The sequence below is a fragment of the Phyllobates terribilis genome, unplaced genomic scaffold (assembly GCF_046119375.1).
Source record: "Phyllobates terribilis strain yellow unplaced genomic scaffold, ASM4611937v1 Scaffold_1__5_contigs__length_1240528914, whole genome shotgun sequence".
NCBI classification, from domain to species: Eukaryota; Metazoa; Chordata; class Amphibia; order Anura; family Dendrobatidae; genus Phyllobates; species Phyllobates terribilis.
Genome location: NW_027362761.1, coordinates 978,240,588 through 978,263,764, shown reverse-complemented (window position 1 = coordinate 978,263,764; position 23,177 = coordinate 978,240,588). Strand labels below are relative to the sequence as shown.

At 45.6% G+C, this 23,177-nt stretch overlaps 1 protein-coding gene across 3 annotated transcripts in view; it reads right to left on the bottom strand.

Moving 5' to 3' along the window:
* Positions 1–23,177, bottom strand: part of LOC141156770 (cytochrome P450 3A8-like) — a 492,460-nt gene that overhangs the window by 9,745 nt on the left and 459,538 nt on the right. For 2 of the 3 annotated variants that reach the window (XM_073643156.1, XM_073643149.1), the window contains 5 exons: positions 19,780–19,907; positions 19,393–19,474; positions 18,889–19,049; positions 17,289–17,515; positions 16,520–16,682 (listed from right to left, as the gene is read on the bottom strand). In XM_073643156.1, the coding sequence (XP_073499257.1) occupies positions 16,520–16,682; positions 17,289–17,515; positions 18,889–19,049; positions 19,393–19,474; positions 19,780–19,907 (761 nt within the window). Of the gene's footprint in view, positions 1–16,007; positions 16,137–16,519; positions 16,683–17,288; positions 17,516–18,888; positions 19,050–19,392; positions 19,475–19,779; positions 19,908–23,177 lie in introns of those variants that run through there. The other variant, XM_073643164.1, reaches the window with a different exon arrangement.

Genomic DNA, 23,177 nt, shown 5'->3' with positions numbered 1-23,177 from the left:
ACAGAACAACACCAGTATTGCGAACTGATCAGTGTGAACAGGTTATTAATTAGATAGCAGATAATACTTCCAGTTACCTGGGCACCACCACCTCCGGACTGTCTTCCACACAGTCAAATCTTAGTAGCCGTGAGTCTCGACCGCATGCTCCTTCCTCCCACCATGCCGAGTGTCGTCAGACAGCAGCTGATCCCACACTTGGACACTCTGAAGAGCTGTTCACTGGTCCATTAACAGATTTGTGCCCCTCGCCTGCTCCGCTTAAAGTGGTGGAAGAGGAGGTCCAATGTAGCGATGCCCAAATATTTGAACAGCCACGGCCACAGGAAGTCGACGCTGGCAATTTTTCACAAGACGTGGACGATGACGAGACACAATTGCCAGGAAGTGATGAGGAGGATCGTGGTGCGCAAGTGGAAGAGGAGGAAGTGGTGGATGATCTAGTAACTGACCCAACGTGGCAGGAGGACTTGCAGAGCGAGGCCAGCAGCACACAGGGTGAGGGAGGCAGAGTACCCCAACAGGCAGGAAGAAGCAATGTGGTGTCCGCACACAGAAGGCAGGCAACAGTTCCCCGTAACACCAACACGAGGGACGTTGCCAGTACAACCAGTAGGTCTTCCAGAGTCTGGAATTTTTTTAAAGACTCTGCTGATAACCCCAAAAAGGCCATTTGTACCACCTGCCATGCCAGCATCAGCAGGGGTGACAAAACTACCAGCCTGACCACCACCAGCATGATCAGGCACATGGCAGCAAAGCACCCGACTTTGTGGGGCGAACCCCAGGGTCCACGACCAGTGTCAGCGGGTGTCACCACTGCTTCTTCCGCTGTTGTGCGTGCAATAGAACCCCCTGTTGTGTGTGCAAGGCAATCCCCTGTCCATACTGCATGCAAAGATGCCCCCTCCTCTCAGTCTTCACTTGTTATGGCAGTTTCTCAAGAAACAGCATCAACGTCCACGTCCACGTCCCACCGCAGCGTTCAATTGTCCATATCCTAGAGCTTTGAACAAAAGCGGAAATTCGCAGCTAACACCCCACAGGCCACAGTCTTAAATTCGCACATTTCACGACTGCTTGCATTGGAAATGCTGCCTTTTAGGCTGGTGGAGACGGAATCCTTCCGCAACCTTATGGCGGTGGCCATCCCTCGGAACTCGGTCCCCAGCCGACACTATTTTGCCCGGTGTGCCCAAACCCCTGCCACTCCCTCAACAACGCAGTTACTGGGAGAGTCCACCTGACAACGGACACGTGGACAAGTGCTTGTGGCCAGGGACGGTACATCTCCCTGACGGCACACTGGGTAAACGTAGTGGAAGCCGAGACCCAGTCGGACCTTGGGACGGAACACATCCTCCCCACACCAAGGATTGCGGGCCCTATGTCAGTCAGAGTTGCCCCACAGTGTACAACTCCTGCGCATCTTCCTCCTCCTCCTCCTCATGTTCAGCCTCCATCTCAGATATCACCACATCAGTTACAAGCGGGAAGCACTGCAGTACTGCCTCCGCCAAGCGGCAACAGGCTGTGCTGAAACTCATAAGCTTAGGTGAGAAACCTCACACTGCTTGTGAGTTGTGGACAGCTGTGAAAGAGCAGGCAGATCTGTGGCTGAGACCACTGAACCTACATCCAAGCATGGTCTTGTGTGACAAGCGAGGCGAGATCACACACGTACCATGCCTGGCTCATGTGCTTAACCTCGTGGTTCAGCGGTTTCTTAAATTGTACCCCGAGTTGCCAGATCTGCTCGTCAAAGTACGCCGCCTGTCAGCTCATTTTCGCAAGTCGGCTACAGCTTCCGCCGCCCTTGCTGTGTTGCAGCAGCGTTTGCAGCTTCCGTCACACCGACTGGTGTGTGATGTCCCCACACATTGGAACTCTATCCTCCACATGTTGCATAGGATTTGTGAGCAGAAGAGAGCAGTTGTGGAGTACCAGCTGCAACAAGGCCGTCGATATTCAGGTCAGACTCCACACATAAGACCTCAGGAGTGGACCTGGATGTCTGACATATGTACCATCTTGACAAACTTTGAGGAGTACACCAAGATGGTGAGTAACGATGATGCCATCATTAGCGTCAGCATTCCACTTGTCTGTCTTTTGCAACGCTCTCTGCAGAGAATTAAAGAGGAGGCATTGCAGCCAAAGTATGATGAGATGGATCAAGAAGCCGTAGCAGTCGATTACACACCGCCCAGCCTCATCTCATCCCAACGTGCATTGGGGGACAATGAGGGAGAGGAGGAGGAGGAGGAGGAGGAGGAGGAGGAGGAGGAAGAACAGGAGCTTGTATCATGCGCTGTAGATGGTAGTACCTGTACAACTGTCATACCGTCGGTTCAGCGTGGGTGGCCTGAGGACAGGGGGGAGGAGGAGGAGGAGGAGAGCATGGTCAGTCGTCATCTTGGTGAGGACATGGAAGTCTTGCCCGTTACCAGTCTGGCACACATAGCTGAATTTATGTTACGCTGCCTTAACCGTGACCCTCGCGTTGTCAAAATATTGGGTGACAGTCATTACTGGTTGGTGACACTTTTAGACCCCCGCTACAAGGAGAACTTTCACTCTCTTATTCCTGAGGTGGAGAGTTCTACAAAAATGGGGCAGTACCAGAAGGCCCTTGCTGCAGAACGGTTAAAAAAATTCCCATCTGAACACGCTAGCGGCAGAGGTCACAGTTCGTTGCCCAACCAAGGCGTACATGCGAGAGAGACGCAACTCCAATCCAGCAAAGGCAGGGGAACACTGTCAACGTTCTAGCATAGTTTTCTCAGACCCTCTCTTCGGACAGACCCTGAGGCGCGGGGTACTCTCACAAGTAGTGGAAAGTTTCAAAAGATGGTGAAGGAGTACCAGCGTCCTCCGTGATTCCTCTGTGCCTTTTAATTATTGGGTATCCAAGCTGGACACTTGGAATGAACTCGCTCTGTACGCCTTGGAGGTCCTGGCCTGCCCTGCCGCTAGCGTGTTATCGGAGCGTGTTTTTAGTGCCGCTGGGGGAATTATAACTGATAAGCGCACTCGCCTGGCAACTGACAATGCTGACAAGCTGACCATTATCAAAATTAACAAGGGCTGGATTGGGCCAGACTTCTCATCACCACCAAATGACAGCAGAGTATCATAAAGTCAAATCCACTGTTTTATTTCGGGAGGTGTATTCACATGCACCGCTTCACACCCACTCATGGCTATATGCTTCCTCATTTCAGCTGTTTTATGTTCTTCTACTTATCCTCAGACTCCACCACCACTATACCACCAGGGTGACCGTGGTCCATGTTGCCATTATTGAAAGTTCCTCCGTCCTTGTTTGTGTCAGCTTTTGCTTGGAAGGCATAAGCAAAGACTGTGGGAGACCCACTCCCCAATAATGGGAATAATGTTTTTAATATGCTGTACTGCATGACTCTTGTAAGGGGCATTAAAACCGTCTTGTTAAGCTACTGTGACCTCCACCACTTTTCCAAGGGGAATTAAAACCATCTTGTTAAGCTACTGGGACCTCCACGTCTCTTCCGAGGGGCATTAAAAGTGTCTTGTTAAACCACTCTGAACTCCACAGCTCTTCCAAGGGGCATTGAAATGTTGTTTTTAATTACCTCTAACCTCCACGACACTTCCAACGGGCATTGCATTTCCTCCTAATTGTAGTCAGCTTTTGCTTTTCAATGCAAAGGTGAAAACTAAGGGAGACCCACTCCCCAATAATGGGTAGAAGGTTTTTAGTACGCTGTAATCCACGTCTGTTTCAAGGGGCATTGCAGTTCCTCATAATTTTTGGAAAGCCTTCCATTCACTGCTTAGGCCAACAGTGTACAGGAGACCCAGTTGCTATAAATGGAAAAAATGGTTTAGTTAAGGCCCTCTGACCTCCATGTCATTTCCAAGGGGCATTGGAGTGCCTCGAAATTTTTGGTAGGCATTGCACTCACTGTATGCCCTATAACTGTGTAGCCGAACCGCTCCTTTTGTTACAGAAACATATCCTACAAGACATATGTGGTTGACTGGCCTGATATTGATGAGAATGGTCCCTGTTCCTCCTGCTCTTTCTCCTTTGCCACCACCTCATCCATCATTTATCACCTGAAGCTTTGTTTTAACGGGAGTCATAGAACCGGGATAGTAGCAGGAAAACATCCAGCAATCCTCGGAGGAGGTAGGATATGCGCCAAAACGCTGACCACCTCAGGCCTAGCCACTATTAAATACATGCGCTTGCATTCCAAGAAAACAAAGCAGATGCTAACTTCTATCATCATCATCATGCTCCTCACCTTGGCACTCTCAACTCCCCTGATGGAGAAGCCAGGGCCCACCGGAGGAGTCTGGTTGTCTGGTGGGCTCGTCTAATGCTGCCTTAAAGTAGGCTAGGCTAAGAAAAGTGTGTGGGAAGGTGACAGGAGAAATAGGGGCGGCTGGGGACCGTTTATGGACACCCGGCAGCCCCTGGTGGCTGGGGACCGAGCGTGGACACCCGGCCGCCGGGCGGCTGGGGACTGAGTATGGATACCTCGCTGCCGAAGCAGCCATGAGGTAGTGGCCAGCTTCGGCCTCCTCCAAACTAAAAGGCCCCATTTCAAGTGCAAGCTAGCAGTATGGTATTGCAGCCTGGGGGTGGGTGGGTGGCAGGCTGCACACTTACGCTTGCATTAAAAGAAAACAAAGCAGATGCTAACTTCTATGATCATCATCATGCTCCTCACCTTGGCACTCTCAACTCCCCTGATGGAGAAGCCAGGGCCCACCGGAGGAGTCTGGTTCTCTGGTGGGCTTGTCCAATGCTGCCCTAAAGCAGGCCAGGCTAAGAAAAGTGTGTGGGAAGGTGATAGTAGAAATAGGGGCTGCCGAAGCAGCCATGAGGTAGTGGCCAACTTCGGCCTCCTCCAAGCTAAAAGGCCCCATTTCAAGTGCAATCTAGCAATATAGTATTGCAGCCTGCGGGTGGGTGGGTGGTTGGCAGCATATTTGCGCTTGCATTGCAAGGAATGGGGGAGGTACAATTGAACACTGCCCTGGGACCAGGACTTGCACGGGGATAGTTGCAAGTCTGCATCTTCTGATGCGGCAAGGATCACTTCTGATGGGCACACTTTTAGGCAGTGACCTGGGTGTCAGAGATGCTTCAGGGGTCTTCCCCATGCTGTTCCCATGTCTTTTCTGCACTGTAGGCATGTGTCACACAGCACATGGCCAGATAAGGTTGTAAAATGTTAAAATGACATTTCCCAGTGAATGCATTTGTCACGGTTGAAAGCAATACAAAAGTGCAAAAACGCATAAAAAATGCTACTTGTGAACATAGCCCAAGGTGTGGAGGAGTATTTTTTTTTTGGTTATTTATTTTACCTTATACACAAGTCTTTACCCTGGAAAGGAACTTCCTTAACATATTTCACAGGAAAGCAGTTTCAGTTTCGTTTTTGAACGTTTTATTGTGAGCCCTTAAAAGTGGCTTAATACCTCTGACCACGTTGTTGACAGCAGTGACCTGGGGGTCATAAATGCTTCCTGGGGCGATCCCCATGCTGTCCCCTTGTCATTTGAGCACTGTCACTATCGTTTTGGGCACTTGTTAGGCTTTTAAAAGACTGCCGGGGGTGCCACCGCAAAAATGCTCGGGTCTCCCATAGACTAACATTGGGCTCGTTGCTCGGGTCGAGCACCCTAGTATCACGGCGAGCTCGGCCCGAGCTTCGAGCACCCGAACATTTTAGTGCTCGCTCAACACTAGTTTTAAGGCATTTTTATTACTTACTGCAAAGTCAAATGTTTACATACATTTCATTAGTATTTTGTACCATTGCCCTTAAACTGAATGACTTAGGTCAAACATTTGGGATATCCTTCTACAAACTTCTCACAATAGTTAGTCGGAATTTGGGCCCATTCCTCCTGATAAAACTGGTGTAACTGATCTAGGTTTGTAGGTCGCCTTGCTTGCACCTGCCTTATCAGTAATGATGAGTGAGCGTGTTCGCCACTGCTCGGTACTCGCCCGAGCAACACACTGCTCGATAAGCTCGGCGTTCCGCGAGTATTTCCGGGTTGCTCGGGCGGGAGCTCGGGTCCCCGCCCTGCATGTTTGGCACTCTTTAGAGAGCCAATGAACACGCAGGGATTGCTTGCCATGCATTGTAATGCTGTAGCCGGGGTTGGAGTGGGGCACCGGGACACTGGAGAATTCTCCGGTGGTCCCGGGTCCTCAGCAAGCCCCCGAGCAGAACGCACAGGGGCCCGCTGGTTAACATTGCCGCCAGTGTACCTGCACCATGGCCAGAGGTGGGCCCTTGCAGTTCGGCTGATGAGGGCAATCTGGCCTGCTTCTCGGACCCCCAGGCTCCAGGAGTCCCTTGGCCAGATTGCCCTCATCATGTGCAGCGGGCAGGGAGCGATCCTTCCAGTTCTGCTGCTAACAGGAGGAAAATGGCAGTGGAGCTGATCGATCTGTCCTCTGTTTCCAGCCCACCGCTTTCTCCCTGACACAGGCTCGTGCGGCTTGATGACGTCATCAAGCAGCGCGTGCCTGTGTCAGGGAGAAAGTTGCAGACAATGAGGATGCTGAAGGGGAGCGGTAAGGTTTTTTTCTGTTTTTTAACTAATACACTGGGGATGAGGAAGACCTGGCAATGATGGAGGAGTGGAGGGAGTTGAGCAGGAAATGATGGAGGAGTGTAGGGGGGAGCTGGCAATGATGGAGGAGATGCGGGGGAGAGCTGGCAATGATGAAGGAGGTGGAAGGGAAAGCTGGAAATGATGGAGGAGGTGGGGGGAGAGCTGGCAATGATGGAGGAGGTGGGGGGAGAGCTGGCAATGATGGAGGAGGTGGGGGGGAGAGCTGGCAATGATGGAGGAGGTGGGAGGAGAGCTGGCAATGATGGAGGAGGTTGGGGGAGAGCTGGCAATGATGGAGGAGGTGGGGGGGAGAGCTGGCAATGATGGAGGAGGTGGGGGGAGCTGGCAATGATGAAGCAGGTGGGGGGAGCTGGCAATGATGAGGAAATGGGGGGGAGAGCTGGTAATGATGGAGGAAATGGGGGGAGAGCTGGCAATGATGGAGGAAGTGGGGGGGAGCTGGCAATGATGGAGGAGGTGGGGGGAGAGCTGGCAATGATGGAGAAGGTGGGGATAGAGCTGGCAATGATGGAGGAGGTGGGGGGAAAGCTGGCAATGATGGAGGAGGTGGGGGGGCTGGCAATGATGGAGGAGGTAGAAGGAGAGCTGACAATGATGGAGGAGGCGGTGAGAGCTAGCAATGATGGAGGTGGGGGGAGAGCTGGCAATGATTGAGGAGGTGGGAGGGAGAGCTGGCAGTGATGGAGTAGGTGGGGGATCTGGCAATGATGGAGGAGGTGGGGGGAGCTGGCAATGATTGAGAAGGTGGGGGGAGAGCTGGCAATGATGGAGGAGGTGGAGGGGAGAGCTGGCATTGATGATGGAGGTGGGGGAGAGCTGGCAATGATGATGGAGGAGGGGGAGAGCAATGATGGAGCAGGGGGGATAGCAATGATGGAGGAGGGGGAGTGCAATGATGGAGGAGGGAAGAGCAATGATGGGGAATTATTTGGACACTATATGCTGTTAATATCTGGTGTGGCGGTATTTGTCTCTAGTATTTGGTATTATTTGGTCTCTATATGCTGGAAATATGTAGTCCAGTCATGGTGTGGCGGTATTTCTCCCTTGTATGTGGTACTGTTGGTGTTGGTATAGTGGATTGTGTTGTGTTTGGGGTCACTTGTTCTCTCTAATATTAATTAGGAGAAGATTCTTTATTTCCATTAGTGATTAAATACTTGGAACAGAGCGGCAGAGATGCACTTACAGGGGTTCTCTGGGGAAAACAAGTAATCACCTCTCCACAGGATAAGTGATAAATTATTGATTAATGGGGGTCTGAATGCTGGGACCCACACCGATTGGTAGAATGTGGAGTTTTTATCCCCATTAGACTGGAGCTCATGTGCGACTTGACCACTGATCCATTCATTCCCTCCGTGGCTGTTGTTTTTTTCTGGAAGTCCCAAAGAGAATGAATGAGGCTGCGGTCAGACGTCCTACCTGCCGCTGCATTTTAAAATGGGGAAAAGTGTCCTTACAGGGATAAAACTTCCCCATTCTTCCGATAGGTGTGTTTTCCAATGTTCGGACCCAAACGATCTTATGACACATATGAGTAGGCGGAGCTATAGGGCAGCATCATATGACACATATGAGTAGGCGGAGCTATCGGGCAGCATCATATGATGCATAGGAATGGGCGGAGCTATAGGGCATGTCAAGGGGACTTACACCACAGCATAAGATGATGCGATTAGGGGTGTGACCTCAGGCCACATGACCAGTGGGGGTGGTGATCCAGTGACGTCACACACTTTCTATTTCCGGGTTCTGAGCATAAAACACACGCTGGTGAGGAAGAGAGACAGCACCATACTAATGTGAAATACATGATTTCTGAAGTGCGATATACAGGCAGTATTTTTCGAGCAATCCGGTAAGCTTGTACTCCACAATGTTCCTTTTCTTTTTTCTTTTGGATACTCATGTCATGTCTTTATATTTTAGTCTACTCTATGGTGGAAGTTTCCTGAGAACCGAAAATGAAAGTTCAAAGGGTCTACTACTATCACAACCCTAATGGAAATCATACCTTTATATTATTGATATCTACTTTCAAACTCACTATTGAAAACACTAGTGGAGATTCACTCTAGTTATAAAAAACTATATAATACTTGATACGTTTTCCTAGACCGCATATGTATGTTTCTAACATTGATATGTTATATGTATATTATGAAAATTAAACTATATGATTATAACTCTGTAATAGTTAAATTATATTTCTGTATGGAATAATAAATTTGATTTGTTTATTTTTTCTGTATGTATACAGTGTTTGATGAAGACCGATATACGGGTCGAAATGTTACACATTTTTGTGGATTGCATATAAAAAGTACAATTAAAGAATCTATTTTTTTGAACTGGCAATTGAGTGCTGAGTATTTGGAATATAGTAATAACGGGTTGGAACCCTTACTCAAGCCATATTTTCCAAACGATCAATAAGTTATCACCTATTTTGTGGAGCCCATGGATCGGTGATAACTTGTTTTAACCAAAGAACTCCTTTAATGCAAACTACCGTAATTGTACATCTCAGTTATAGTGGTGCACAGGAGATGTGCAGGAGTCGTCTGTGATTTACCGCTGACGCTCCACTATAACAGCGATAACTGCTAACAGGTATTTGCATATAGCTGTAGGGTGGGCCCTGAGGATCAATTCCTCCTGTGGGCCCCAGACACTCCAGTCTGACACTGGCTGTAGCCATGTTGGTTGTGGCATTGCAGTGATTGGCTGGCCGCATAGCGTCATCGGGTCTATATAAGAGCTTATGCACCTCTTCCCTCTTTGTGCACATAATGTTGTACTCTGTGTTTTTATCTGAGTATGTATATGACCTGATGTCTGATGTATTAGTTATAGGGTCAGTATAGGTTAAGTGTAGGTAGACTATTAGATTAGCAGAAGGGTAGTGTTAAGAGTTAAGGGGATTAGGAGTTGCTCCAGTGTGGGAGGAGAAGGTTCAGTGAAGTACTGAGACACTTCCTGTTTTCAGGGAGTTGATGTTAGGGTGAGAGAAGGAGAGATGTGAGAGAGCAATAGTTGGAGGTCCAGGGGGCACCAGTAGCACTGTCTGTCCAGCAGTCGAGGAACGTCAGTCAGGAACTCTAAAATAGACTTTCCCTTAACGTTCGGGGCCTAAGGTCCACGGGAGCCAGCAGAGAAGTTTGTCTCAAAATCTTCCCAGAAGGGGAAGTCGGACGGGAATTAGTACAGAGAAGACAGTACGGGACTCTTAAAACTGCAAGCGTCTCAGAGGTCAAAAAGGTCGACTATGGATGGGATAGCTCAGGACAATCGGACAGTGAACATTAACAACACGTGATGTGCAATGGACTGTGAACCTGAAAAAGTATGTACCCAATACTGCGTGTTTCCCTATGTTGAATTTGGATGTTTAAGTAAAGTTCTTTTTTATAAAACGGAGTGGAAGTCCCCTAATATGTGTGCGGCAGTTCCTGGAGTGGAAGAACTGAAGACAGCAGAGATCTGCGACCAAAATGTGTGTTAAATACCACACGCACAGCACAGGAGAATTGGGACATTTGTCTTTGTCAGGGAGCCAGGGTGTAGGAAGGCAGCAGTCCATCGCCACAACTACCACCCTGAGCCCCTCAAACTTAGGTGACAAACCACACACCGCTGAAGAGTTGTTGAAAGCTGTAACACAGCAGGCAGATCTGTGGCTCTCATCTCGGAACATACAGCCAGGCATGGTCGTGTGTGACAATGTCCGGAACATGGTGGGGGAGAAATGACAGCAGGAGTATATACGGTTTCCCTCTATGCCAGTCCTTTCACTGAGCTAAAGAATATGGCTGTGGTTAAATACAACTCTCACCGAGAAGCAGTATCAGACTGAAGAACAATGGGCCCACCAGAGGATTTGATTCTGAGGGCCCACTTTTCTCCCCCGCTCAAGAGCCGCATAGCAGCTGCAAAGTTTGCGGTATGAATACTCCTGAAGGAGAAGCCAAGGCCTACCGATTCTCTGGTGGGCCCATCCAACCCTGCCGAGAAGCAACCCTGGCTAAGAAAAGTCTGTGTTAAGGTTCCCGGACACTCTATGGCTGCTTTTTTACTGAGGGGGAAACCCACGCAAAAACGGGGAGAACATACAAAATCCTTGCAGATGGTATCCTTGGTGGGATTTGAACCCAGGACCACAGTGCTGCAAGGCTTCAATGCTAACCACTTAGCCACTGTGCTGCCCTCTGTCTTCTCCCTCTGATATCTAACATGCTGGAGAAACTTGCACCTACTTCCACTCAGTATTTTGAGCTCCTTTGTGAGAAACTAATGTATTTGGGCAGCCACTCAGTCTTCCAAATAATATTCCTGAAAAGTAAATTGTGGATGACTTTGCTACAGGTACTGGGGGCACTGCTAATATCATGGAGTCATGCCATAATTCACTGGAAATATTACAGGTTGGTTGGAGCCAAGCTGATACCCACAGAAAAGTACCAGCAGCAAGCTAAGGAGATGGTGGACTGGGCTGGCTGCCCAGTGTATCCAGTTAAAACTACTAACACTGAACTACAAAGCCATCCATAACCTTTCTCCTCCATACATCTGTGAACTAATCTTCCGATATATTCCCTTACTGGTCTAACATGCTGGAGAAACTTACACCTACTGCTACTTAATGTCTTCAGCTTCCAATGTTTGGGCAGGCACTCATTCTACCAAATAAAATTCCTGAGCAGGAAATTGTGGATGGCTTCGCCACTGATACTGGGGGCACTGATAATACCATGGTGTCGTGCCATAGTTTACTGGAAATATTCCAGGCTGGTTGGAGCTAAGCTGATTCCCACAGAAAAGTACCAGCAGCAAGCTAAGGAGGTGGTGGCCTGTATCATCATGAATAATTTGCTCGTTGACTAGGAGACCTAATACTGCTGCTGTCTACTTTGTGACTATTGTGTTGAAGCTTGATTGTCCCAGGGCCCGCAATCCTATGCGTCGGGAAGACGTGTTCCATCCCAGGGTCCCACTGGGTCCCGGCTTCCTCAATATTAACCCAGTGATGCGTCAGTAAGTTGTACCATCCCTGGCCACATTCACTTGTCCACGTGTTTGTGGTTAGGCAGTCCTTCCCACTAATTGCGCTGGTGAAGGTATGGGTAATGTTCTGGGACCCGTGCTTGTATAAGGCGGGGACGACACCGGGAGAAAGAGTGGCGGCTGGGGACTGCCGCCGCCATGAGGTTGTCGAAAGCTTTCAGCTCCATGAGCCTAAAAGGCTACATTTCTAGTGCAAGCAGTCAAGTAATGTGGCAGTTTAGTAATGTGGCCTGTGGGTGGTTGGCTGTGTATTTGTGCTTTCATTCCACCTGGGTTAGGGACAACTGAACGCTGCGCTGGGGCAAGGACGTGGACCTGGTTGCTGATGGTGATTTTTGCAAGAGTGCATCGACAGGTGCAGGCTGGGGGGCATTTTTGCCTGCATCATGGAGGCTTGGTGTGCATGTATAATGGGGAAGAGGCAGTGGCGTCATCCGAAGACACTTTTTCTGGACCCTGGCTTCATCATCCACCCAAGTGTGGGATCAGTTGTTTCAGGGCACTCGGAAGTAGGAATATGCCAACTCCAAGTAAAAAATATCTCCCGGATCCGCACATTCCACAAACAAGAATTTGTAAAAACAGTAGTGCAAGCCCTCATCATCTCCCGCCTCAACGACTGGAAACTCCTGCTCTGTGGCCTCCCTTCCAACACTCTTGCACCTTCCAACACTCTCGCACCCCTCCAATCTATCCTAAACTCTGCTGCCCGACTAATTCACCTGTCCCCCCACTATTCCCTCGCCTCTCCTCTCTGTCAATCCCTTCACTGGCTCCCCATTGTCCAGAGACTCCAGTTCAAAACCTTAGCATGACATGCAAAGCCATCCACAACCTGTCTCCTCCATACAGTACAGATCAAAAGTTTGGACACACCTTCTCATTTAAAGATTTTTCTGTATTTTCATGACTATGAAAATTGTACATTCACATTGAAGGCATCAAAACTATGAATTAACACATGTGGAATTATATACTTAACAAAAAAGTGTGAAACAACTGAAAATATGTCTTATATTCTAGGTTCTTCAAAGTAGCCACCTTTTGCTTTGATGACTGCTTTGCACACTCTTGGAATTCTCTTGATGAGCTTCAAGAGGTAGTCACCGGAAATGGTCTTCCAACAATCTTGAAGGAGTTCCCAAAGATGCTTAGCACTTGTTGGCCCTTTTGCCTTCACTCTGCAGTCCAGCTCACCCCAAACCATCTCGATTGGGTTCAGGTTTGGTGACTGTGGAGGCCAGGTCATCTGGCGTAGCACCCCATCACTCTACTTCTTGGTTAAACAGCCCTTACACAGCCTGGAGGTGTGTTTGGGGTCATTGTCCTGTTGAAAAATAAATGATGGTCCAACTAAATGCAAACCAGATGGAATAGCATGCCGCTGCAAGGTGCTGTGGTAGCCATGCTGGTTCAGTATGCCTTCAATTTTGAATAAATCCCCAACAGTGTCACCAGCAAAGCACCCCCACACCATCACACCTCCTCCTCCATGCTTCACAGTGGGAACCAGGCATGTAGAGTCCATTCGTTCACCTTTTCTGCGACGCACAAAGACACGGTGGTTGGAACCAAAGATCTCAAATTTGGACTCATCAGACCAAAGCACAGATTTCCACTGGTCTAATGTCCATTCCTTGTGTTCTTTAGCCCGAGCAAGTCTCTTCTGCTTGTTGCCTGTCCTTAGCAGTGGTTTCCTAGCAGCTATTTTACCATGAAGGCCTGCTGCACAAAGTCTCCTCTTAACAGTTGTTGTAGAGATGTGTCTGCTGCTAGAACTCTGTGTGGAATTGACCTGGTCTCTAATCTGAGCTGATGTTAACCTGCAATTTCTGAGGCTGGTGATTCGGATAAACTTATCCTCAGAAGCAGAGGTGACTCTTGGTCTTCCTTTCCTGGGGCGGTCCTCATGTGAGCCAGTTTCTTTGTAGCACTTGATGGTTTTTGCAACTGCACTTGGGGACACTTTCAAAGTTTTCCCAATTTTTCGCACTGACTGACTGATGGCCACTCGTTTTTCTTTACTTAGCTGCTTTTTCTTGCCATAATACAAATTCTAACAGTCTATTCAGTAGGACTATCAGCTGTGTATCCACCAGACTTCTGCACAACACAACTGATGATCCCAACCCCATTTATAAGGCAAGAAATCCCACTTATTAAACCTGACAGGGCACACCTGTGAAGTGAAAACCATTTCCGGTGACTACCTCTTGAAGCTCATCAAGAGAATGCCAAGAGTGTGCAAAGCAATCGTCAAAGCAAAAGGTGGCTACTTTGAAGAACCTAGAAAATAAGACATATTTTCAGTTGGTCTGTACTGTATATCTGAGACCTAATCTCCCGGTACATACCTGCATGCAAACTCCATTCCTCACAAGATCTCCTTCTCCACTCTCCTCTTATCTCCTCTTCCCACAATCGCATGCAAGATTTCTCCCGTGCATCACTCCTACTCTGGAACTGTCTAACCCAACATATCAGACTCTCGCCTACTGTTGAAGCCTTCAAAAGGCACCTGAAGACCCACCTCTTCCGACAAGCTTACAACCTGCAGTAACCCTTGCTCCACCATACCGCTGCACGACCAGCTCTATCATCACCTACTGCATCCTCACCCATCCATTGTAGACCTGTGAGCCCTCGCGGGCAGGGTCCTCTCCTCTCCTGTACCAGTCGCTGTCAAGATTATTGTAATTGTTTTTGTGATGTATACCTCTTTTTCACATGTAAAGCGCCATGGAATAAATGGCGCTAAAGTAATAATAATAATCTGGTCCAGACTCACAGCTATTGAGATGTGGAAGACAGAATGGTGGTGGTGGCAAACTGACTGGAAGCATTATCTGCTATCCATCCAACAACCTTTTCACACTGCTCTGGATTCAATAGTGGTGTTCCGCAGCCCCCTAGAAATTGGGACAGAAAGGTAGTTCAACATGATGTGGTTGCTTGTTGTGCTCCCTCAGCAGGCACAGTTTCATCTTGCCCACAGCCTCGGCCTCTGCGCGCACCATCACCATAACATCCACTTCCCTCTCATCCCTTGCAAAACTTCTTGCCCATTTTAAATGGAGTTTAATATTTGTCACATTGCCAAAATGTCTGTATTATTACCGTAGTAATATAGGATCACGTCTGATGACTACAGCTTTTGGCAGTGACCTGGGAGTCAGAGATGCTCCCAGGAGTCTTCCTCATGCTGTTTCCATGTCTTTTCAGCACTGTATGCATGTATCTGATCATGTCTCACACATCACATGGGAAGATAAGGTAGTAAAATGTTAAAATGACATTTACTGGTAAATGTATTTTTCACCGTTGAAAGCAATGCAAAAGTGCAAAAACACATTAAAAATGCTACGTGTGAACATAGCCCAAGGTGTGGAGGAGTATTTAGTTTTTGTTTATTTATTTTACCTAATATACAAGTCATTACCCTGAAAAGGATGTTCTTTAACATTTTTACCCAGAAAATCCATTTTGGTTTCGTTTTTGTATGTTTTATTGTGAGCCCGTAAAAATGGCGTAATATTCTGACAACATTGTTGACAGCAGTGACCTGGCAGTCAGAGATGCTTCCAGAGGTCTTCCTCATGCTGTTCCCATGTCATTGGAACACTGTTCCCATCGATTTGGATCGTTTTTAGGCCCCCTGCAGACCTATGGGGAGTGCCGCTGGAAAAATGCTCGAGTTTCTCATAGACTTACATTGGGCTCGTTGCTCGGGTCGAGCACTCGAGCATTCAAATTTGCCACATAATCTTTTTTACTCATGATGCCATCTATTTTGTGAAATGCACCAGTCCCTTCTGCGGCAAAACAACCCCACAACATGATGCTGCCACTCACATGTTTCACAGTTGGGATGGTGTTCTTAGGCTTCCAAGCTTCTCCCTTTTTCCTTCAAATGTAACGATGGTCATTATGCCCAAAAAGTTAAATTTTAGTTTCATTAGACCACAGGACATGTCTCCAAAAATTGTTTGTGTCTTTGTTCCTGTGTGCATTTGCAAACATTAATCAGGCTTTTTATGTTTATTTTGGAGTAATGGCTTCTTCCTAGCAGAGTGGCCTTTCAGCCCATATTGATACAGTACTCGTTTCACTGCGGATATTGATACAATCTTACCAGCTTCCGCCATCATCTTCACAAGGTCTTTTGCTTTCGTCCTTGGGTTGATATGCACATGTCGGACCAAAGCACGTTCATCTCTGCTACATAGAACCCGTCTCCTTCCAGAGCGGTATGATGGCTGGACATTGCCATCTTGTGGTACTTGCGTATAATTGTTTGTACAGATGAATGAGGCACCTTCAGGTATCTTGAAATTGTACCCAAAGATGAGCCAGACTTGTGCAAGTCCACAATTCTCTTCCTGATATCTTGGCTTATTTCTTTAGACTTTCCCAGGATGCTACACAAAGAAGCAGTGTCTTTCAGGTGTGCATTAAAATAAATCCACAGATGTGTCTCTAATTAACTCAGATGTTGCCAAAAAAAAAACAGAAGCTTCCAAACATATGACATCATCATATGGGCAATCAAGAACTGTTTAAAGGCATAGTAATCTTAGTGTATGTAAACTTTTGACTTTGCAGTAAGTAATAAGAATGCCTTAAAACATTCTCTCTCTCTCATTATTCTGGCATTTGGCAAATATTAAAAATTATGGTAGTCCTAATGGACCTAAACCGGGAAAGGTTTATTCTGATTTTATGTGAGATATTGAGAAAAACATGCATAAGTGTCTTTTTATATACTGTATGTAAACTTCTGGTTTCAACTATATATACTTACTGGAGTGTCTTTGCAAGTTCGGAAAGAGAAGTTCTGCAGTAGCAGGGTGATGACTGATTTCATACTGATCATGGCAAATCTCATCCCTATGCAGTTCCGTGGTCCAGCTCCAAATGGTAGGAAGGTGTAAGGGTCTCGTGTCTCCCTGTTCTCTTTACTAAATCTGTGCATGAAAAAGATATAACACAAAACTTAAAAAAATGAATAATGCAGTAGTGTAAAGACCCCAAACACATTAGAGGAAAGCTATCAGAACCCATTGATTGCAGCATAATTGGCCGGCTATTTAATATTCAATATTATTGAGTTTTTCTCTTTATACTCATTGGCCCCGATTCATCATTGCCTTTGCGCCTGTTTTTTGTCTAGTTTTGTGTGATTTGCACCTTTTTTGTTTTTTAAACTATATTTTATAAGTGATTGATTGTTTTTTTCTGCTTTGTGGGCAGAGTTTAGCAATTCCAGATGTTTTCTCCTGATTTTTAAAAATTCGCAAAATTTGGCGCAACTTCACATTAGTCCCCCTGGTGTATTTTCATATACTCCCACAATCTGGCAAAATTTTTGCGTCAAAAGTCCCAAATACAGTTCAACACAGGAAAAAAGCCCATTTTTTACATTGTGCCAAATTCATGAATTGTGTGCATCAGTCTGACGCAAAAATGTAAACTAATGCCACAAGACAAAAAAGGAAAGGGACTTTAAAAAACACAAATGATGAATTGGGGCCTTTATGTTTCTCCAAAAAATGACCCCACCTATATGATACCTTTCAGGTCGGAATTCCTCTGGATCAGGCCAGAACTCGGGGTCACGGTGCAGCACAAAGACTGGGATAACAATCACAGCGTCCTTTGGGATAGTCACTCCATTGATCTCAGTTGTGGTCTTACAAACACGTTCAATTCTCCCAGCTGCGGGATAGAGTCGTAAGGTTTCATGAAGCACCATATCAAGGTACTCCATCTGCATCAGAGCTTCATATGTCGGGGGAGCCTGAAGACAACGATGAATACATTGAATACTTTGCTTCTTCACCTTTGGTATATTTGAGATCATGTTCTAATATAATCAGATATTCATAAATTTCTACCACATTCGCAAATGATAGCAAGTTGTTACAAATTATGTTATTACTAATTAATTTTCCGTGAGAGGCGTGTTTTGCTATTTTGGCCATTATTATGTCTATTCTGGCTTTAATGTGGAAGTTTGCTTAAAATCTTGCAACGTTGAATCGCAACATGTGAACAAGCCCTTAGAGCTGAAAACAGGAGCAGGTCATATCTAACTGAAAGAATATTTAGCTTCTTGACAGAAGAGCATGGATTTATGCCATTCTTCATCAACTAAGGAATGTGCTCCTCAGACCTGTGGGGGCATTACAAAACTCTACCAGACTTCAATCACAGAATAATTAAACTTTCACACTCCTTATCTATCAACTATTGCAATATTTATGGCCACAACTGTTTATCCATCTCCCATAATGATAGTTCTGCTTTACATCACTTGTCTCATCTATTGCATTATTTCTGTGTCTTATTGTATATAAATATGTGATTCTTCAGATTTTGTATTATACTATGCTCGATGGACATAATATTAAATTTTATTTGCTGCATCTACTCATAGTGCTACTATTAGAATGAAAATGTGCTGGAAAAGCATTTACAAATATAATCAATATATATTATATAAAGTAAATGGCATTACTTCCCTATATTGTACCATTATACTAGTTATTTTAATGAAAGCAGAAATTGGAACCCTATGTAAAGTAGGGAGTCCAAATCCAAGACTATGAAACAAGATCCAAAAACCTGCAGGGACAAAAGTTGTTGTAAAAGGGTAAAAATTTGCTTTAATTAAATATAAGTTAAAAAGCATAAATATGCCCAACACAACAGGACCCCTGATAAAGTATTTGTGAAATGCTGTTTTTCTGCTACTATTGCTTGTACCTATTCTAACCCTCTTTTTAGGAAATCAGTCTTTTGGCACTTCAATTTAAATTAGTCTATATATTATACTCTTTTGGTCATTTTTTATACACTGTCTTATTATTGTGACTGGTTCCATGTTACTATGGGTTTTTCCCTGTAGGTTCACCCATCAATATGTCTTTGTGCCGGTTGTGTTGGATATATTTATAGTAGTTGTAGTTATTTTCTTGGGTAAATATTTTTAGCCCGGTTTGTATCTACGATTTTTGGCTCTGTACATGTCCCAAGCTTCCAAGCTTTTCTATTTCAAACTTTCGAGACCTCAGACACCCAAACATTGAACTGAATATGAGTCACCATATTGATACATATAGTATATAATTAGCGAGCACCATTTCGTGCCATTATTCCATATCGGTGTACCTTATTGGGAAGAAAGGTGTCAATTTCCTCCTGAAGTTTGGTTTGCACATCCGGGTGAGTTGCCAGATGGTAAGCCAGAAACATGAGTGTAGTGCTGGTGGTCTCATAACCAGCCATAATGAAGATAAGTCCCTGAGCCATAATTTCCGAGTCTGTCAATTCTGTGAAGTACATACAACATAGAGTTGGTTATCTTACATGTGAGCGGGCGTACACCTTTCTTATATTATTTTAAAATCCTGGGTTTCTTCTACAATCCTAAGTAGAATGACAAGCAGGCAATGGTCTTCTTGAAGAAATCCACCCGCCATCAGTATGCTTTGGATGGAATCAAGATTAGTGTCCAGTAAATTCTCTTCTTCTAATGTTTTACACTCAGTACATTGTATCACAAAATTATTGTATAATAGGTTCTAGCAAAATTCTAATCTGTAAAAGCTCAACAGCATCTGAAGGCCACATGGAACACCATTTAAGAAAGATGAGAAATGTCAGCCTTCATACCTTTATAGCCATGATCTGACTCTCCTGTACTGTTGCCTCTAATCTGAGCATCTACCATGAGTTGTAGGAAATCTACTCGATCCTGAAAGACATAAGAAAAGATCAGAACAAGCAAAAATGCAGTATTCCTAACCCTTTGCATTTTACTTTAGTACTATGTCTCAGATAATTTAGTGACTACCTTCACTACTTCTTACATTGTGGCATTATATATTATTCCCAGCCTTTTTATTAATGGGGTTCTCCAATATTTAAAAATCAACTTGGGCTCAGAATTACAAAACATCAACATTTTGTCCCTTCCATAACAATCAAGATGGGTGGTAGAGGACAAAGAGGGAATCCCACCACTACATATTTCCCAGTTGGAATTACACATTCACTTACCTTATGAATTCCTTTCTGTCTGTTTTTCTTAATGCTTTTTATAGCATCTTGAAAAAAGTTGAGGACGCTCATTGGAAGTAAGCAGAAATTCAGTTTTTCCAAAAGAGGAATCAGGAATGGAAACAGAACTGTAAGAAAAATTATACAGGAAAACATGATTTCATGAGCATTGTGATTATTATTTTCTAGGAGCTAGAGGCCTTTTCTGACTTTTATGGAGACAGAAGAAGTGATGGCTATACTTGGTGTAATGTTTAAATCAATCAATCAAGTAACGCATATCAGATGCCAAATGTAACTAAACCTGATTTCAAAGTATGACATTTAGGCTGCGTGCACATGATGCGTTTTTCATGCGTTTCCGCTGCGGAATTTCCGTAGCGGAAACGCTTCAAAAACGCATGGTAATCCGCACCCCATGGTCCCCAATGGCATTCCGCAATGTCAATGCACATGCTGCGGATTTTTCCGCAGCGTTTCTGCTGCGCTCATAAATCCACAGCATGTTCATTAATTTTGCGGAAGCGCCGCCATTGACTTGCATTGAGACGCATAATATCCGCGTCTGTACATTTGTACAAGCGGATATCATGCGTCTCAATGTGCGGATGGTACCCAGTTCTGGAGGAGAGGAGACTCTCAACCAGACCTGGGTACCATTGTACCTGTAAAAAAAAGAATAAAATAAAAAAGAAAGTTTATATTCACCTGTCCGACGGCTTCTCTCTGCTTGCCAGCAGCGCTTCTCCTTCCAGGACTTGAGATGGCGTCGCGGTCATGTGACCGCAGGCTGTCACGCGAGATGCCGGCAAGCCAGGAAGGAACCAGGAAGGAGCGCGACAGCACACGCGGCGGCATCGGAGGTAAGTATAGCTTTATTTTTTTTATTTTTACGGTCACACTGTATAAATCCATGCCGTTTGCATGGATTTATACAGTGTGACCTAGTTGTCAAGCACTTTCCAAGTGATGCTATCGCCTGGAAAGTGCTTGTCAGTCCGCATGCGGAAACACATGCGTTAACGCATGTGGATACGCATGTGAATCCGCATGTATTCTACAGGAAAAACGCATGCACAATCTGCATGCGTTTTTTCTGCCAGGGAGATGCAGAAATGCTGCAGAAATTTTCTGCTTCATTTCTGCATCGTGGGCACATAGCCTAAGACATCATCATAAAGTGTTTGCACATGTTACACCGCTATGTTCAGATAGGGCGAGACGGGTTTCATTAATTCGTTGGAATCCTGGGGGAACCGTTACTCAGGGCGACCATAGGCTGCAGCTTCTCTCAGGCACACGATAGATTCAGTTGCTGACCAGACACATCTGACAAGAGTCCTTTTCAACAGTTTAACAGTGTAATTTAATCTGAAGCACTTCCAGTGCAATTCAGGGATAGTACAGCACCAATATTCATTACAGTACAGTTTAATAAGGCAGGCACAGTAACGTCAGTCTCTTCAGTAGCATAATTGAGCACAGATTAGATCTCTTAGCAGCACACTTCTATGCATACACAACCACAGGCTTTTCCTTCACAATGACTCAATAGTACACAGTATTCTGTATCCTGCATGGAGATGGAGGGGGGAGGGTTTGATGAGGGAGAAGATCCCTATGACACAATTCCCTCCAGTCCTTATTTTTCTGCCTGATAATACTCCACACTGTTAACTCAGGGAGTTTATCTGACCTGTGTTGAGCTTCCCTCCTGACCTGAATTCTGTTCCCTTGCCTTCTGTGATATACAGATCACATACCACCTTTCTCTTTGGCTCCAGCCAGACAGTAAACAACTTCCTCACAATCCCCTTGGGCTCTGCTAAAACACTCCCTGTCTCTTGTGACTGTGTTAACCCCTCTAGTTGCTGGATGCTTTTGAAGCAACAGCACTACTTCTGCATGTCCCCCCAGGGGGATTGTGGGGAACTTGTTATTGTAGTCTGGCTGAAGCCGAAGAGAAAGGTAGTGTGTTATCTGTATCTGACAGAAGGCAACTGAACAGGATTCAGATCAGGAGAGAAACTAAACACAGGTCAGATAAACTCCCTGAACTAACAGTGCAGAGTACTATTGGGAAGGAAGATAAGGACTGGAATGAATTGTGGGACAGGGATCATCTCCCTCATTAAGCCCCCCCCCTCCATCTCCATGCAGGATAAAGAATGCTGTCTACTACTGTGTCCTTGTGAACGAAAAGCCTGTGGTTGTGTATGCAGAGAAGTGTGCTGCTAAGAGATCTAATCTATGCTGAATTATGCTACTGAAGAAACTGTAATACTGTGCCTTGTGAAGAAACTACTGCATTGTTACTGGAGCTGGTTGCTCAAGAAACTCAGACTGTATTGTAATGAAGATTGTGCTGTAATATCCCTGAATTGCACTGGCCGTGCTTCAGATTAAATTCCACTGTTAAACTCTTGAAAAAGACTCTTGTCAGATGTGTCTGGTCAGCTATTGAATCTATCGTGTGCCTGAGAGAAGCTGCAGTCTATGGTTGCCCTGAGTAACGGTTCCCCCAGGATTCCAACGAATTCATGAAATTCGTCTCGCCCTATCTGAACCTAGAGGCCTGAGTGGGAATTATCATGTAGAGGGAGAAGATGAAAAGTGTGTGGAAAAATACAGCAGCAAAACACCTCAATTCAACTCTGCTACACCAGTTAAAGGGGACCAGGCCTAAAGAAAACTCACTAGCAGCAATGGATGTGGAAATACAAATAGACAGAATTGGTGAGCTGCTTCTTCAGTTAACCTGTGAAGAATTGAGAACAGTAGCAGAACATATAAAGATGTCAGAAGAACAGATTTCTAAAGCACACAACCACAGGCAACTGTTAGCTGCTATTAATGCAAAAATGGATGAGCTGGGGAAGAAAGAAGCTGAAGATGTCATGGGGACGTTTCTCCAGGAGCTAACACAGTTTCTAACCAGGTTGAAGTTGGAGGATGGAGGGGCGTCACCAATTACCAAAAGCTGGAATCTCCGTCCGCAGACAGAACTACAGGAATTGAAAGAACAATTCAAAGCCCTAACAACAGCCCTGCAGGAATCGACCAAAATCTCTGAACGGGTGACAGACTCAGACAGAACCTTTACCCTGCTCAGGTTAGATAAATCAGGAAGACAGTCCTCTCTAACAACACAAATCACCATAAGGAAAGAATTCAAGATCCTGGAACAGATTGCAGAGTGTGAACAGAAAGAGAAACTGTCTGATATGAACTTGTTGCACCAGATCAATGCAGGCTTACAGAAAGGCTACCAGCCCGATGAGATCGTTGAGGGGGTGGTGAAAGGGATCAGCCCAGGACTGAACCTCCGTAGTATGCTAGAAATGAAGAGTCAATTGACCTTGCAACAGCTGAAGATGATTTTAAAAGGGCACTATAAA